The sequence below is a fragment of the Brachionichthys hirsutus genome, unplaced genomic scaffold, assembly GCF_040956055.1.
Source record: "Brachionichthys hirsutus isolate HB-005 unplaced genomic scaffold, CSIRO-AGI_Bhir_v1 contig_866, whole genome shotgun sequence".
NCBI classification, from domain to species: Eukaryota; Metazoa; Chordata; class Actinopteri; order Lophiiformes; family Brachionichthyidae; genus Brachionichthys; species Brachionichthys hirsutus.
Window position 1 is genome coordinate 128,332 of NW_027180437.1, and position 18,142 is coordinate 146,473.

At 41.6% G+C, this 18,142-nt stretch overlaps 3 protein-coding genes across 3 annotated transcripts; 2 read left to right on the forward strand and 1 right to left on the reverse strand.

Moving 5' to 3' along the window:
- Nucleotides 1-2,201: 2,201 nt before the first annotated feature.
- Nucleotides 2,202-6,422, forward strand: LOC137914913 (SUMO-conjugating enzyme UBC9-B). Its single transcript, XM_068758400.1, has 7 exons — nucleotides 2,202-2,265; nucleotides 3,824-3,902; nucleotides 4,000-4,083; nucleotides 4,376-4,448; nucleotides 4,802-4,911; nucleotides 5,106-5,185; nucleotides 5,614-6,422. The coding sequence occupies exons 2-7, from the start codon at nucleotides 3,837-3,839 to the stop codon at nucleotides 5,675-5,677; spliced, it is 477 nt and encodes a 158-aa protein (XP_068614501.1). The 5' UTR covers nucleotides 2,202-2,265; nucleotides 3,824-3,836; the 3' UTR covers nucleotides 5,678-6,422.
- Nucleotides 6,423-11,089: 4,667 nt separating this feature from the next.
- On the reverse strand, nucleotides 11,090-14,954 carry LOC137914922 (tubby protein homolog). The gene is made up of 12 exons (XM_068758410.1): nucleotides 14,913-14,954; nucleotides 13,966-14,131; nucleotides 13,638-13,853; nucleotides 13,401-13,532; nucleotides 13,157-13,300; nucleotides 12,908-13,065; nucleotides 12,660-12,821; nucleotides 12,443-12,555; nucleotides 11,771-11,885; nucleotides 11,571-11,669; nucleotides 11,325-11,496; nucleotides 11,090-11,223 (listed from the first exon to the last, which is right to left on the reverse strand). The coding sequence occupies exons 1-12, from the start codon at nucleotides 14,952-14,954 to the stop codon at nucleotides 11,090-11,092; spliced, it is 1,653 nt and encodes a 550-aa protein (XP_068614511.1).
- Nucleotides 14,955-15,855: 901 nt separating this feature from the next.
- LOC137914914 (cilia- and flagella-associated protein 119-like) lies at nucleotides 15,856-17,849 on the forward strand. The gene is made up of 9 exons (XM_068758401.1): nucleotides 15,856-15,873; nucleotides 16,205-16,239; nucleotides 16,333-16,398; nucleotides 16,470-16,633; nucleotides 16,859-16,929; nucleotides 17,014-17,130; nucleotides 17,235-17,313; nucleotides 17,523-17,627; nucleotides 17,701-17,849. Exons 1-9 carry the CDS (start codon nucleotides 15,856-15,858, stop codon nucleotides 17,847-17,849), a joined length of 804 nt encoding a protein of 267 aa, XP_068614502.1.
- Nucleotides 17,850-18,142: the final 293 nt, after the last annotated feature.

An 18,142-nucleotide genomic window follows, 5' to 3' on the forward strand; every position in this document is an offset into this window, starting at 1 on the left:
TTCACACACAGCATTACAAGCACTACAGTGGAAAACGACACTGCACATTGCTTACAAGCCTGTAATGTTGTTGATGTAAATACTGCGTTTTGGAACACTTTTTTTTTTTTTTTATGGAACATTGTTTTCAAGTTGTGCGGTTTTTCATAATTGGATATTTCATTCACAACTACTAATTTAGTGTTGCCTTTTTCCCAATGACCAAAATCCAATGTCTTATGTGTATAGTGCACATTAATCTTAGTGTCAGGGGAGAGTAAAATGTTCGTAATGCTGGCACACTTTGTATATACGGACTTGTTAATGGCACACGGACTTCCAGTTAATCAGTGCACACATATACACATGACAAATAATTTTTATAATGTCTGGGAAAACACATGGATGCATGTTTTTTTTATATATATATAGTTCTACGTATAGATATACAAACACAAGGGCTTTAAAAGTGCAACATTTGACATCTGCAGAGAGGATCACTCAAAGTAGACTAGATTTCCTGCCGGCGCGAGGCCATGTTTACATTTGTTATAGTATTCTGAAGCCTTCCATTAATGTACCGTCTTGTACTCCCTCACGCACGAACACTTGTGTGACTGCACCAGTGGCACGCCCCGCTCCCCATGGACTGACATTCACACCGACGTGCTGTCTGATGATATTGCATCCACTTCTGACAGCCCATTCTTGAGCGTTGCAGACAATCTTGATTTCCGCCCTCTGGCGGCGTGGTCACCTTTATTGATTTGACTCGAGTAAAGGTTTGGCTTGGGTTTTGTCCTGAGACTTATCGGCAGAGAGATTTAACGTGTTTTTCTGTGTGCGTTTGATTTGCGTGGTTCAGTTGTAACTTCATTTGACGTACTCTGGTCTGAGTTGTTTTACCCCCCCCCCCCCCCCTCCCCTTTTAGCAGCTAGATGATCATTTTTCTCTCCAAACAAGTCTTTTGTTCTATCTTTTGGCATTGATAATTATTTCATGCGATGAACAAATTGATATAATCTGCAGCATAATAATTTACGAGTGCCCAGTTTGTTTTCCATTCAAGTCATAAGCCACAGGTAATGCATGATTAAAGATGATGCTATTAATTGCAGGGAAGGAATTTGTCATTTTTCTTTCAAATACACCAATAAATAAGGTTATTGTATCACTAGATACTTTCTTTACGATCTTATGCAATGTTTAAAATATACATCTTAAATATGAGGCTAAGGGGATAGATTTGTGTGGTCTTGCATAATAAATTCAATAAAATTGTCAATGATGTTTGTGTACTGTTTTTCATTTAGTGGTGTTAATCTCAAGTCAAGAGTTTAAATTAGGATATTGTTTTTTTTAATGCAATAAATATACGACTATCATTTTCCATCAGTTATCATTAATGTCATACACCTGTTGAAACAATTTGTTTAGCCGGAGTGTCGAATCTAAATTTCTTATTAAATAGCGACCCCTTGCGCAACTTCCTGAAAAGGGTGATGAGACATAGTGGTCTTTTAGAATGCCTGTATAAATACATACGATATATATTTTTTATATATATATACTGGAGAATAAAACCGTGCTCACATATGTGTGCTTAAAACGTCTGTTGATCAAACTCTTGTAATTGTACCCATTTTGTAAGATATAAATCACAGTACATGGGGTAGCGTTTTTTTTTTTTTTTTTATCTTGGCAAAGATAGTATAATAGAGAAGATAGAAATCTGTTAAATTTGTCAGAACGGAGCGTCTCCTGCTTCGGCATTCATTATGTATGAAATATGTAAAACGAGTGTAACTTCAGTACCCATAACCCATAACCTGGAAGTAATATGTATTTTCTACATTTTCGAAGCTTACCATATATTCTAAACTGCCTTAACAATAGCTGGACTGAGAAGAAGAACATCCTCAAGGCAAAATACAGTCATACCCAATAATCTAAGGACTCTTGCGCTGCCAGCAGAGGCGTTGCTGCTTGACATGGAAACAAATAAACAAATTGGTCGTTAGTATATTTCGACAGAATTCCTGCCTCTTAAAATATACGCAATTTTGTCTACGTTTGGGGATATGCGCGCTTGCCCGATTTTAAACGGAATATATAAGCAAAGGCGGAAGTAAGCGACGGATGACTGTTTGGTTTCGACATTCGTGTGCCTATCTTGGGTCGGAGCGGGTGGCTTTTCAGGAGGGAAACTTTGCAAGGTTTAACGGGAATTGTGCACGATTAATACGTTCGCCTGTTTAACCGAACCGGAACGGCCGTACTGAGAGGTAACGTTCCCGTTATTCAGGAATAACCCGTGTGTGTCGTTTATTACGATATTTTAGCCGCTTCAGTTTGCGCCATTTTCTCTAGTTTGGTAATACACATTGTGCGCCTTTTATAGCTCTGGCGTTCTTTGTCCCTGTTATTTAATGGATTGTGATGTTTTTATTTGATGGAATATTTCAAATGTCGTTTCTCTTGCCGGAGAGGATATCACTAAGCGTGATTTGAAACGTAGCGAGTGCCGCTCTCTCTCCCAAAAATTGTGTCCAAATCAAGCGCAATTGCGCATTCTTGTACTGCATCGGGCCGTGTCAGACGCTAACAGCGCCTGTAAGCACGATTCTGGCGCACATGAGTTAGCTCGTCAAGCTAACCGGCTAGCTCGCTAATGAGCCGCTTTCGATCATCTGGTTTATGCACATTCGCGACAACAAACGAACGCGAATCCGGTTAAACGTTAACTTTTTTTTTTCCATTTGAACTCGCTTTTAAGAAAACTAAAAGCGCAACTGCGAGAGGAGGAGAAACGGGGGGGGTTTATTTTACAGACCGCTAGCGGTGATGTTAGCTAGCACACCGGGCGCAATGGGCATGGGCTAAAATGAAGACCGTCCCAAACGCGTTAAGTTACTATGCAGCTGACGGAGTATATTTATATATATATAATATAAAGTACAGCCGCTGTCGTAAAGTTAGTCGATTCTTCGTGTGCGGGTTCGGCTTTGTAGCTCCTGTCTCCGTGTCATTAACCCAAAAAAGTGTCTTTGCCACAGAGATCATTCATCTCTTTCAGAAACTACATCGGAGGGATTGCTTAACGTTTAAAGAGGGGGCTACAAGACTACAAACACCATGGCGTAAAAAAAAAAAAAGACGAGCTAGTGAAAACAAGCACAGCTGCATGTTTTTTTTTTTCCGTGTACCACGAATATCTCGAGTCATCAGTACTCTTGTTCGGTACCTTCATCTACAGACTGTATTTAGTAGGTCACTAGAATGTGTGTTAAGTCCTTCGTGTGTTCGTGAGCAGCTGTTGCTGCTCCTTGTCATTATCCTTGGATAATGTGATGTTTTCAACCAGTACTGTAGTACTACTACTACTACTTGAGATCACCTTGAAGAACATATGCGTTGACCTGCAGAACCGTGCCGAATGTGCCAAACCTGTTTTGTTAGGGGGGGGGGGTACTTCAAATGTTTCCTGCTTCTCTCCATCGGCGTGTCGTCGCGCTTTGAGGCGACTGCGTTGTCGGTTTCTCAGCGTGTTGCAGGTTTATCTTGGTCTCATGACATTTTAAAATGGTTTCGTCTCGCAGTCCTAAACCAAAAGAGGGTTTCGTTTGCTTTGACGCGAAGCACCAAATGATTACACGCTTGCCGCTTTTCTGCAAATTACAGGCCTGACTTTATCATTTGTAGAGCGCTGTGAATATTTTGTGATTCAGCGCGAGGCCGTGACCTCCACGAACGCTTGAGCTCGATGAATCTCCTGCCGAGCCAGACCTTACCTTGGGCATGGCTTCGGTTTCATGTAGATAACTTGACGTTCTGTCGTTGCAGGAGTCTGGAAATCATGTCGGGCATCGCATTGAGTCGGCTTACTCAGGAACGCAAGGCATGGCGGAAGGACCATCCTTTCGTAAGTGGTGCCATGAGAAACGGCTCGTCCCATCTGTTTAACCTTAACTGTAACCATTTGTTCTGTTCTATTGTCTGTTCTTTGACTAATTTTCCAGGGATTTGTTGCCGTACCAACAAAGAATCCGGATGGAACCCTGAATCTCATGAACTGGGAATGCGCTATTCCCGGCAAGAAGGGGGTAATGTTGTATTCATTGTTGTGTTTTTCTATTTTTTAACGGCTGACCTTTCCCTATCTGACTTTAAGGCATAAGTATGGCTTTAATTTATCGTATAGTGCAGGTATAATGTCTTGCATTAGCGACGCTACGGAGATTGGATGCTAGAAGGACTGATGAGAGGCTACAAACAACAAACGAGCCGTTCTTACTGGCTGCTTGAGCAGTCGCACGCCTGCTTTTGAAAGCCTCATCGACGTGTAGAGAATAATAGCTGGTGAAAATGTGACCTGACTTTTGGTCGTCTCATCAGACTCCGTGGGAAGGAGGCCTGTTCAAACTGCGAATGTTGTTCAAGGATGACTATCCTTCTTCACCTCCAAAATGTGAGTTGCCCCAGCTGCCTCTTTGTCAGTATAAACGCAATCATTGGTTTGCCCTCGCTGCTGCATTATCATGGCTGCATTATCCGATCAGTCGGTGGCCGTAGTAAGACAGCAAATGCTTGATAGGAAAGAACTTCATCAGGAAAACAAGACATTTTGCCTTGGAATATAACATTTGCCGACTGTAACACGGATTGTAATATTCAGTGGGGGGGGGTGGAGTCACACTTAAACAGTGTCGTGTGATGCTCGGGCGAGCAACAGAAGTTGCTCGTTGAGGGAATAACTTTTGGAAGTTGTTTGTCTGGTCTGATATTTATGACTATAAACACACGTTTCTTTGTTTGTTTCAGGTAAATTTGAGCCTCCACTCTTTCATCCAAATGTGTATCCATCAGGCACGGTATGCCTATCTATTCTAGAGGAGGACAAGGACTGGAGACCGGCCATCACAATAAAGCAGGTTTGGATTGTCAGGCTTGTCTTTGGCATCGTTCTTACTGAATCTATAATGGCTCTAGTGGCATTGTTATTTAAAATATGCCAGAAAACAACAAAAAGATGTTGGATTTTCAGCTTGTTCAGGTGTAGCTAGTTCAGTATTTGGAACTTGTATATTGAACAGAACTGAGTTGTTGTGGTTTATTTATCCTACAGATCCTATTAGGTATCCAGGAACTCTTAAATGAACCAAATATCCAGGATCCAGCCCAAGCAGAGGCTTACACAATCTACTGGTAAGGGACATTAGCTTCTACCGCTTTCATTTTCTATTTTTATTTTAACATGGTGCTGAAATCAGAAATTTGAACAGTGTGATCTGATCATGGAATGCTTCTTAAAAGCATGCAATGAAAGCATTCTGAAATATAAACTGTTGTTTGGAGTAGATACATTTTTTTTTTAGTTAGAGGTCTTGCGAGTCAACCTCCGTCTGTCATCTTGATCGATTTGCTTTAACATTTTATAATGTCTTGTTGCATGAGATTAAAACTTCTGCAGAATCTAAACCAGGTGTTCACTTTTAAAACCACAAAAATAAGTCTGACGAGAGATCAAGACGATTCCTGCGTCTTCTACTTTTGTCATGCTGGTCTCGCCTCATGTTTACAATGCGAGTTTGTCGTTGTTTATTTATTTTCTCTCTCTCGCTCTCTCTCTTTAGCCAAAACAGAGTAGAATATGAAAAAAGAGTTCGAGCACAAGCCAAAAAGTACTCCCCATCGTAAGGGTGACGAGTCGCTCCACTGCAGCCGAAGGAATGGGTTTAACAAGAATCGCCTCCCCTTCTCAGTCTCTCGATGAATGTGCTCCTCTCACATCAGGACTTAAAGACTTCTATTTAAACTCCCCACATTCTGTGACATTCGTTCTCTGACCTATCGTCATTCTTTTCGCTCTTAATTACCGGTTGGCGCGTAATGCTGGGAGGGGATGGTGCTTTCTGCACCCTGGTCATTTCTTTTTTTTTTCTTTTTTTTTTTTTTAAACATTGTCTTATGTGATGAAAGGGATGCATTCAGCTCTGTGCCGCTTTCATCGACTCCGTGCGAGATGGCTGTCATCAATGTTCAAGGAAGGAAATGTCTTTGTTTTATTTTTGCTCTTTTACAGGGTTTATTCCTTTTTGTCCCCCCCCCGCCGCCCCCCTTTATTTTCCACAAATTTAATGTAAAATTAGCTTACTTCATTGTCAGTATTTCAACCGCTGTATAATGAATGGCACTTTTATACTGTTGTATCTCACTAGTGTCTCTAGATGGCTCTGTCTAATTCTTTCCCAGGTTTTCTATTCAGCATGCTGTAATATATGATAGAATCTGCTGCCTTGGCTGTCTTTTTTTTGTTATTTCAAAGTGTTTGCTATGGAATAAATAGAAATGGCCATGATGACTGAGGCAGGTAGGCTTACTTCTGTATCAGACTTTAAGGTTATATGGTGCTTTGTTCATGTTTGTGTTGGCGTAAATAAAACTTTCTACAAAATGTTAACATTGATTCATTTCAAGCGGGAAATATAAACATCGGCTAATTCTTCAGACGCCACAAGATAGCTCACTGAATATTGTTTTTTTGTTTTGTTTTTTTTACACTTTTTTTTACACTTTTTTACACTTCTCAAGGAGTTTTTTTTTACTGTAGAAAAAATTTCCTTATATATTTTACACTCTAGTTACTCCATATAAACAGCTTCAGTGACTGCATCCCTGCTGATCATCCCAGTCGGGCCACGTTTAGCCGATGCCCCCCCCCGTTGTGCCGTGCGTCTGCTGGATTAGTCTGCTCGACGGCGCTCAGAGTGCAGTACTCATTGTAGTAAAAGGGGGGTCCTGTTTCTTGGGGTTTGTGGCTGCTGAGCCAACACCCAGAGTCTCCTTCAGCAGGACTCGTGGGATGTGGGACACCCAAAACACGGGCTGGGTTGGTTAGATTCATGTATTTGCTGCTCCCCACTGAAGGGTCGTGACTCTCCTCCCGGGTATCTTCACCCTTGATAACGGTGTCGATCTGGAGCGTTTCTTCCGCTGTCAACACGCCTCCCGTTTTGTCCGACGTAATCACCCAGCTCTGCAAGCGCAGTCGCGTTCGTTAGCATTTCTGTAAGATACATTTTTGCATTTCCACAAGACAAGTTGAGCTTACTTTGAAGTCTCCCCGGCAGTCACTGTAGAGGCTGTCAAAGTACGGCGCTGGAGTCGGGATGAAGGCACTTTGTCTCCATCTGGGAGGAACCGAAAAGACGACTTCTGAGATTTTAGGGAATAAGTGCTGTACTGTAAACATAAGTAAACATCTGGAGGAGAACCTTACTTTTTAATTTGAGCAAAGCACAGAAGCAAAAGGAACATCGTGATCACACACAGGGTGATGATGACCTCCAGTCCAAAACCAAATGGGTTCGGTGGGACGCCTGTATGGACACGTGAGCTCGGGGTTACGTTAAGACGGTGGATCTGATTTCTGAGACACCTGGTCCTCAGGTAGACTCACCTTCTCCAGTTGGCTTTGTCCTCCAGGTGACCTCACCAGACCAGTCACTCCACTGTCCTTTGTAAATGACCTGATTAGGGCTGGATCGCACTCTGCCGGTATACTGTGAGTCTGGCTCAAAATCCTCATCGCCCACAGAGCAATCCATATTTTCAGTGTTAATGTCTCGTGGAATCGACTGAAAGAAATAACCCAAATCGATTTATTCCGATTCCGAAAGGTCCACAAATCGGAGAAGGACATCGTTATTTTATCTGTCATTAGTCGGTTAGTTGTTTCAATGTTTACGTCATCGTTGTCTCCTCCTTTGAAATACTGGAGCTGGTAGATCAGGGTTCGCATCAGGCCGGTGAACACGTATTCCTCAGCACCTTTCCAGCTGAAGTGGTGCTGGCTTGAGTTGCAGCTCAGCGTGAGGCAGCGTGGTGCGTTTGGTTTAACTGAGGAGAGAGCGCAGTAAAGACAACATAAATACGAGACGGATTCATATTGTGAGAGCAGACCGGCGTGTTTCTTACTGTTCGTAGAAGGCCTGTATTCTTCGTCCAGCAGCTCACAGAGTTCAGACCCGTTGCTTCCGTTATGGCACAAGGAGATCTCATAGATGTCGATATCCGAAAAGGTCACCGAGTAATAGTCGTCGTCGTCAGGCGTCAGGTTGTGTTTTTTAGCGGAACAGAAGTAATCGCCATTGGATTTGGCCAGCATGCATTCAAACTTCTCTCTGTGCAAGGAGGGCCATCGATCAGACATCCCTTATGATCTCATTATGCTTATAGGATGATGAGAATCGGGCCTCACGGTTCATTGGATTCTTTGAAAATGAGCCAGTAGCTGTTGTTCTCCGAAGGGTTTTCCAAAGCTCCGACGCTCAGGGAGCAGTTAATGGTGAGCAGGTAATCGTTCACACAGCGGAGACGGTGGGCCACTCCTGGAAATACGTAGAGGTCAGTTCCTAGCAAACCGTTTATGCATACACAATTAAAAAGGAGTTTGTTTTCTGGCCAGTGATGAATCCACCTTATATACATTTTTAAAATCTAAATGTTTTTGTGGCCTGCAGGAAAATTCCTTATTTTTCATAGGTACGTGAAGATTGTTTCAGAATAGCCTTTTAAAACAGTAAATTAGAAAGTGATTTTTTTATGAATGGCTGTCTACATAATTACGAATATTTACTTGTATGGGAAGACTTTTAACTGGTGAAGTGTATTTCTTTTTCATGAAATAAAGAAGCAAACTAATCTTAACTGACTCGTGTTTTAATGAGCGACAGATCTAGCTATAAGTGAAAATAACAGCAGATACAACCTGTGACCGGATTCCATTGCAGGCAGAGAGGCAGGAGCAGAACCGAGATCAGAGGGCTCTGACCCATCACAGCAAATGGTCCAGACATCAGCGCAGCACAGAGGGGATAACGTTGTGACGTCCTGAAGGGCAGCTGAAAAGTTTTAAAGTTGGCTGAGAGAGAGGGAGTTTCCTGTCAGTCTCTTCACGCTGATCACGATCACTATCAGGCGCAGAGGAAGAAGAATTTGCACATGGACCGGGCGTGAAATGCAATATGTGCAAAATATGTCTTTTTTTTCCTTCTTGATTAAATCCTATTTACCTTGAATCAGAATTAAGTAAAATACAAAACGCCAAATGGTCTGCTCATGTTTAACTCTGCAGGGAGATCAGATCAAATCTCTGACTGCCCTTCTGACGGCTTCCTGCTTGGTGACCTGCTGAATTGGTGAAATACTGGAAGACGTTCATGTCACAGCAGCACTGTGGCGAAACTCACCACAATGACGAGCTGATTAGACACCAAAAAAAATGATGAAACTCCACCTGTCACATGAACTAGAATGGCTTAATCGTCCCAAATTGCATCAAAGATGCTCGGATTAAAAGAGAATCGTAATAAAAAGGATTTTTCAGGATTTGTTCCAAAATTTTGTTCATATGGAAAATAAATTCTATTTGGACTATTTATCCAAATACATTACAGAAAAGCATATTCGAATACCCTGAATATGTACAGTAGAATAATATTTCCAGTAGCAGAAATGAATATTTCCTTTTTTCTTTACCGTTCCCATGAACTGATCTAAGTGGAAGTGGGCTTTAGACATCTTCTGCTCTAGATGGCGTTCATCTATCTAAGAAATATATTCATCATCATCAGTTTGTCCACAGATCGGCTCGACTCCGGCTGTGTCCTGGTTGTGTTGATTTCCAGTCTGTAGACACACTAAACTCACACACTGGGTGATTGCGTATCAAGAGGAAGTCGCTGTCTGCAACCCGACACTGCATGCCACTTCGTTTAAGCCGAGTAGGGCAGATCATAGTTTTTACTGAAATGCATTGAACCAGACTCTTCATTGTTGTGTTCTGAGGCAACACAAGCAACGCTGCATCTTTTTTTTTTAATATAAGAGAGAAGAGCATTTCAATAAGACACATAAAAAAACATGTTTCCACACTTTCTCGCTATCAAAATAAAATATAAATTTCTGACAAGCTTACTTGACCACAGTTTGGCATGAAGGCCTATTTCTGTTTGTGGAAACCTAGATGGCTTTCCGGCCCCTCGTATGCCCACACGTGAGCTTGTAATGAAAGTTTGAGATAACCAATGATTCTTAGATGAGATTAATGTATTTTTTTTTTTTGAAGGTTGCATATTGTGCAACAGCAGAAACTCTCATATGGTTGTCTCTAAATCTTTTTTCAGTTAGGCAACATATGATACAAGGTTGGTTGTTTTTTCTTTTCAGTTTTTAAATGCATTGCTAAACGTGTATCCCACTCTGCTGTTGATAAACGACCAGAAGCATATTTTTTTCAAATTGCAAATGTATGTATTACAGCGAGACGGCAAGGTGGCGCAGTGGGTAGCCCTGTTGCCTCGCGTCAAGAAGGTTCCAGGTTTGATTACTTTCTGTGTGGCGTTTGCATGTTCTCCCCGTGTCTATGTGGGCTTTCTCCAACTTCCAGAATCCTGCAGCTTATTGTCCGTAGGTGTCACAGCATGAGCAGGATCAGTAGTTTTCCATGCACTAACCTCTCCTATCTTCTCCTCCTGCAGCTCATCTCTCATCGGCCCTCACTCCTTCTTGCTCTCCAGCACTCCTGTTCTCGTTCTGATTCATGTGTACCTGCCCTGCTTGTCTTTTTTGGATTTGTCTGCCTGTTTTGGATTGTTTGCCTGGTTTATGAACTCTATCTGCCTCCCGGAACTCGCCTATTTGCCTGCCCAATTCTGATTTGTCTGCTGGTACCTTAAAGTAACGTTACTGGCCTCCCTTCTTCCGTCGTGCTTTTGGCTTCCACCTGTCTGCGTTGTGACAGCAGGTGTGTGTGTTTGTTAATTGTCTAGGTGGATGTATTAAAGTACATGAACAGTACCATATATTAATTTAAAATCATAAACAGACATGCAAACGTTGTATTAATATTTAATATTTCATTGGTAGTGTTGTCACAATATTTAACAGCATGAGACAACATTTAATAAAAGTCTTACAAGCATGACATTTCGCATCACAGTCGGTTGTAATGACTTTGACTGAAATGATCTGTAAAATAATACCATACTATTAAAACAATTTTTAGTGTAAACTCTAACTTCCTATCCAGGTCCCACCAGCGCGCATCTACTCGCAGGCCAGCTTGCCATCAAAGGACGACAGGGTGATGGCAAAGGCTTGCAGGGCGCACATGGGGAAACTGTAATCCATGGAGAAGACGTCTTCTGCCACACGGCCAAACTGCATCGCTATGTAATCCTCTGGAGGAGGAAAAGGCAAAGGATGACACCGACGCTGGAACATGAGGCAGTTTCCCTTTGTGAGTAGAGAGGAGTAAGAGGAGACAATAAGTTAAGCTCACCGTTATCAGGGTGGATGATCTGGAAGTTCTTCACCGAGGCCTGGGTGACACGCCCGTGGAAGTTGAGCACATACGATTGAGTCTCTTCGTTCCAACTCGGGGATTTATTCACCAGGGTCACCAGTTTGTCTGTGTTGCCATTTCCGTGGCGAACCAGTAGAGTCTCAAGATCCTGGAATAATGCGAAAATGTGAGCAATATTTCACTCTGAATGTCAGTGTAGATTTGAAGATCTCTTCAGCATACGTTTTTCGGACGAATGGACACTCTTTCATCATTTTCCAACATGCCAGGGATGATCACAGTCATTTTCCTTGGACCCTTAAACCCAAGCACATTCGTCGCCTGGAAAACAAAAGGCAAAAAAGGAAGTGGTTTGTTTTTTCTCTTCATCTCTTGCATGGTGTGTTAACAGGACACAGGATTAAGACCCATTTTGAACTTACGTAGCAGATTGCAGCCAGCTCTTGCCGCACTGACTCACATTCTTTGATGTAAGGTTTTTTCTCTGGGTTTTCACCACTATCATAGACTGTGAACTTTGTTCCCAGAACATTAGACCTGCAAGAACAGAGTCTGAGATGCATGATGTGAAAACCAGGCGGGACAAGAAGAAACAACAGCTACCAGGTGCATTTGCAGTATTTCCATTTAAAATGATGTCCCAAAATGACAAAAGAAAAACTAAAAACTCTTATTTTGGAGTCATTGTTGGTGATGTCATATAAGCAATTAACACGTATGTACATTTGTGAATCGTCCGCTTTCATTGCTGGCGAGTGTTACCTTCCAAATTACAGGTGGATGGAATTGAAAAAATAGTGATCCCCCAAATCAGGATCACATTCTTTTGTTGTTCAGTTGTTTTTTACATCAGATATTTTTGGTGTCCATAAACAATTTGGGTCCATAGAAATCAAATAACATTTGAATTTAATCAATTGATGCCAGGAAATTCGCTGTGGAGAGTATATAACATCCAAAGTGCCAGATTTAGTGGCATCTTGCAGTTTGGCTGTGTATAGCAAACAGCCGAACCTCGGTCTTCGTAGCGACGGCTAAAAGACATGTGGAAAAAAATCATTTGGTTTAACGTTCTATTCTTTAACATAACATACCTTAGTTTTCCTATATAGCAGCTTGTGTCTCTGGAAAGGTTTGTGGGATCAGTGGAGATGAGATAGTTTGATGTTTTGCACTTTTTTCTTTTCCTGCCTGCCATTAGAAACACCTTGGAAATAACATAAAGTAAAGGAACATAAAATAAACAGAAAAAAGTCAGTAAAGTTAAACAGAAGTGCAATGGCTGTGTCAATGCTGTGCAGATGTCCCAACCCGCTTGCCGTCCTCCTTCTCCATGTGGAGGTAGTACGTTGGGTAAATGCCTTTCTCCATGCCTCTCCTGTCTCTGGTGACCCTGCACTGGATCGTTGCATCTCTGGGGGCCGGACGCAGAGCAAACTCCTCAAGGTCGTCCACCGACAGCGGAGATGTTGACTAAGTGATAAGAAAAAAACATTCTCACATACTTTCCATGCCAAATAGAAACAATTTTCCTTTTTTCACGCATGAGAGACTCTCACTCTGTCGTGGGATTCAGAGTCAGAAGACGAAAGCTCCTTGTAATTGGAGTTCAGGGAACCCAGGCTCGGCGTAGTTTTCTCTTTATTTCTCCTTTTTTCCTTTGTCTCATTTTCCTGGATCTCCTCGTCTTTGCTTTCGTCACTTATTTGGCACCTGACTGTTGGGATGAGAGTCAACATTAGCCTTTACATTAAACTCAGCGGTTATTGCTGCTCGTTAAAACATGTCGAAACCATTCTATTGCTCACGTGTGTCAAGCTGCTTTTTCCTCTTTGGCATTTGAGGGATGGGCCTCCGGCACTCATCGTCTCCTTCATCATCGCTTTCGTCACCTTCGCTGCTCTTTGAACTTGCCTCCTCCGACTCGTTCTCCGCGGTTGAAACATTCTTCTCTACAGAAAAAGGAACACTTGCTGTAACGGCACCTTGTGTGATGTGCAGAGCGCTACGCAGACACACGTATGGTAACGACACTCTGGACATTGGTGTTACTTTTACGCTCTTGTTTGGTCGTCGTGTTTGTCGTCTGCGGCTCTTCAGACTTTTTCACGTTGTCTTTCTTTTTATTTATTTTATCCATTCCCTTTTCCTTATCTGCCTCCTTTTCGTCGATCTGTTCCACCACTGGAAAGACAGCGAGTCGATCGTGAATCATTTATCAGAGGAAAGTAGTTGTTAGTGTACAGATGGAGACACGGAACACAAGTGAAACATTTCGCCCGTTCTCACGTTGAGCTTTCTCTTTTTTCACGTCTTTCTTCCTCGGCTTTTCCCCCTCCACCCGACTGTCACGCTTCACTTCGCAGCTCCCCGCAGGCTCCTTGTCGATCTCCAGGTCCATTGTCCGGGGAGCGCCAGGCGTCTCTGACATCATGCTCGCCATCGTGTCACAGTCAGCCAGTGTAATCACATCCAGTGGGTTATCAAGAGCGTATTCAACTTGATCTACGTAGAACACAATCAAAAATCATTTCTATCTAATATTATTTATTATTAGATTTTTCAATCAATAGTCGGTTCTTCATCTGCTACACAGAGTAAGGATTCTAATACTGACCACTGAGGGACGTGCTGCTCAGGGATTGGCTGATCAACAGCGCCGTTTCCTCAGAATGCTCCGCTTTGGGCTTTCGGTTTCTCTGCTTTTGGCGAGCGTCTCGATTGGCCACCACCATTTGAGAATCCGCCCTCTTCTTTTGCTGCTTTTTCATTAAGAGGGTTCGCTGTGGGGCGACTGGGCATTAGAATTCCAATTCAAACTGTCAATGCTCGTATACATCAACAAAGCAACTCGAGCGCTTCTTAAATCTAAAAGATTCATGTTGCGTGATTGAATTTGCTTCTCACACAGAAATGGAAAAGTGTCTCTGGTGAAGACATTTAACTTCTATTTAGAAGTTAAATACGCTTGATAGATAAACACAGAGGAAAATTTCATTCATTCATTTGATTTAAAATCGCCTCAGATTATCCGTTATTTGTAATCAGAAAACACTGAGAGTAACAATTACTCTTACTTGCAACATATTCCACAAAAATCAACCATTCTTATTGTGACATTTTGTCTCCTCCAAGAATCAAATATTTCCACAATGTACATATAATTTTTTATGCAAATGGGGACAACTACACTCAACAGACTTTGCACTAAATCCTGTGGAAATTATGAACAGTAGATTCTCTTATAAAAGTAACCACATAGATCTTGTTGGCTGTGTAAATTGATCAAATCCCAGATATCGCCTGTGGTATGCAGGTATGTCCATCTGAGGGTTGAGACCCCTCTGATTCTGGATGAACCTGTGAGTATAGCATTAATTACTAATTACTTTAGTCTTCGACCGTCCTACATGTGCTTTTACTAGTGACAAAAAAAAAAAAAATCTACTAATTATCAGTCATTTGAAGTGCATTATAATTGTTGTACCGATTAAGAATATTTTAGAAGCTATCTCAGATTAATTGATGAGTAAATTATGTCAAACATGCACTAATAATCTTTACCTGGTTGTCCAGCTTTTGTTGTCTTATGTCAGGTTCCTCCATGTCTACAAATACACTGATGATGATTACGAAGTAGGTCGTAGATAAATTAAAGATACTCCAAAGCTAAAATGTTAAATCCAAACATCCACGTTTCATCGTTAGAGAGGGTTCCGTTCCCAAAAAAAGTAAAGGCGCATTTACAAATGGAGCGGCGTGTTTGCCCTGCTCCATCTGACACGCGTGTCCGTCCACCTGCGTGGAGCAGAAGGCAAAGTGGATTAAAGGGGGATAAAGTTCTTTAGACCACACCGTGCACAGCTCAGTCAGTGCACGACTCCTTTATGTTCAGGCCTAATGCTGCTGTCCCCTGTCTGTCCCCTGTCCCCTGTCCATTATTCTAGTCTTACTCAGATGTCAACATGCGAACATTTTGGTATCTCCTTGTTTTACTTATTTGAAGTGGATCGATTGCATTTGGATCTGCCATTTATTTATTTATTTTATCGTTATTAACCCATATAAATAAATGGATAATTAGTAGCTTGCTGTTAGCAGCGTCTACTTTATGTCCTCTCGTGTCTTGAGAGTTTTGTGACGAGCTGCCGAAAAATATCAGCGGATTTATTCTTTTTCATTCGTGTGTTTGTTTTGAATGTATTATTTACTTATTCTCAGTTCTTACTTACGTTTCAGTGCAGAAAACCGGAAAAAAGGAATACTGTTGCTAGGATACAGCGAGGCGGCGTCCAAACAGGAAATGGCCGCGTTGTCTCGATAACTTATCACCGAGTGCGTCTAATGGTAAAAACACAACGTCCGTTTGTATTTGTTTACTTTTGAACTGAAAAATCATTTTTCTTTTTTTTTTAAATAAGAGTTTACGTGTTATTTTTGCGACAAACACAAAATTTTAATTATTTTTTGTCAAATTCTAACTTGGTTAAATTGAAAGAAAACAACAATGGACACGAAAATAAAGGTAGGCTCTGGTCTACAATGTAAGTTTGACTTGAAATAGCTACTTAGATCTTTGGTTTATTTTACCGCCTGCTTGCTGAACTCGTTTGAGATCAAATGTTACCTGACTTTAGCTAACACTTTACTGTTCAGCATTGACAGAATAGCTGTAAAGGGCTGTAGAGCTTGCTCAAGGGCACCTCGGAGGTAGACTGGGCCCCTCTCCAGTCATCAGTCCACACTCCATATTTTGTCTGGGCTGGGACTCGACCCAAGTCCCAACCAAGTCCCAGTTCTGCCCCGTAATGCTTGAAATGCTTTGCATGTGAAACAAAGTCTGTTTTGTCGTGCAGGTTCCACGGGAGCTGAAAGCTAAAGTCATGCTCTGGTAAGGGCTGTGTGTACAAAGTCAGATTATATGCTCTGTTCCACTGGTTTGCATGATTAATCATGTGCTGAATCCATTCCCTGGATGTTTCAGGACAGACGTAAGCTACCATGACATGGAGATGATCGACAAAATACAGCTCATTCCTGAGCTGGAGAGGTTTCTGCCCCCGAACCAGAAGCATGTATATTTGTAATCAATCATGAATTCTGACTCGGCGTCTTTGACAGCGTTTTATGCAGTGTGCTTGGAGTCGACCTTCCGGAACCCAGAAGAGGAGTTCTGCTGGAGCTGTATGTCCAGACCATCCTTTTTTGCAGAGATCGCAGCTTCAAACCAGAACAAACGTCCGCTCTCTTGTCCATCATAAAGTCCATCCATGAGGTTAACGTAGGTAAGTGAAGTCACCTCATTGTTATCTTGACTGTGGACTTAGCGGTTTTAGGATGGACGTGGCTTTTAAAAAGCATGAGCTGAAAAGGTAATGCATGAGCTATCTCTGCAGCTAAACAAGTCCAAAACCAAATCAGTACTTAAACAATAAGAAAAAGGTAGTATGCTCAAAAATACTACAGCTTAATGTGTTCAGACAATTGATGTAAAAACTCCTTCCTTGCAGAAACTCCACTCAACAACATAGAAGAGGGTTTCAAATACTGCAAGGAGTTACTTCTTTGTCACTCAGTCAGGGTTTGTAACTATTTTACTTTTACATACATCATTCCAACATGAATAGTTTTCATGTAATATTTGTCTATGTTTCCTTTTTAAAAGCGACCTCCCTTCAGTATCAACCTCTTCAGCTGTGAGGAGGTGAATTCCATCTTTCAGTACATCTATGATGGCTACATGCGACACTACAAACTCTACAAATACATTTTCACTCCACAGGTACAGATCAGAAGAAATTTTTATTTTTGGGGGGGGACTGAGTTGATTTGAGAAATTACTCATAATCTTTTAACAAGTCAATAACGAGTTTTCAAATTTTACAGGTAAAACTTGATTTGTCTTTGACTTACTCCGGGATTTCAGAACATGATGAACATTTCAAGGAGGATTCTTCTGCTCCAGGTAAAAAATGTAATGTATTATCTGCAGTTTTAGAAGTACAAATAATCTTAATTGCAAGAAAAAGAATAATAAAATGTTTATCATGCGACTAGAACATAATTAGAGGGAGGCCAATAAAATATTAATATCTTATAATTTGTTGCATTTAGAAAAGGATATTTTGTGATGTTTTAGATGACGGAACAATATTCAATTACCTACTTTTTTAGCACCAGATGCGGAAAATGTGGCGGAAGCCGAAGCAGAGCTAAAGACAGACAGCTCTCCTCAGACGCAGGAAACATCCATCCCAGAGCCAGAGGGACCCACACCTGGTAGGATCACTAATTAGACAAGGACCGCGCGGACAGAAGCGAAATTCACCCAAAATCATTTTCTCATCTGCAGGTTCAAACTCGGAACTGAAGGCAATGATTGAGAAAGAGATCAAAGAACAGATGGCGCTCTTGTCTGGACAACTCGATCAGCAAATTAAACAAATTGTAGATCAGCAAACCAGACCACTAGACTCCCCACAACTCAAACACAAGAAATAGATGAAACAAACACAAGAAGTCAATTTTAACTGACAGATCTGTTTTATTAGAACCTTTCGTCTTCATATACAGTACAATGGTTGTTCTATCATTACTGTACACTTCTCAAGCAGGTACCGAGAAGAAAAAGTACCACGTATTAAACTGAAGAATGAACTGGCAAAGGAATGGCGTTGGTTTGTTTAAATAGGGAATACAGTCACAGATGCTTTTCACAGTTATTGTAGATGAGTTGCCGAGGAATGTCTGCATGCATAACAGCTCCAAGATCCTCAAAGAAGAAATGGTCCGGT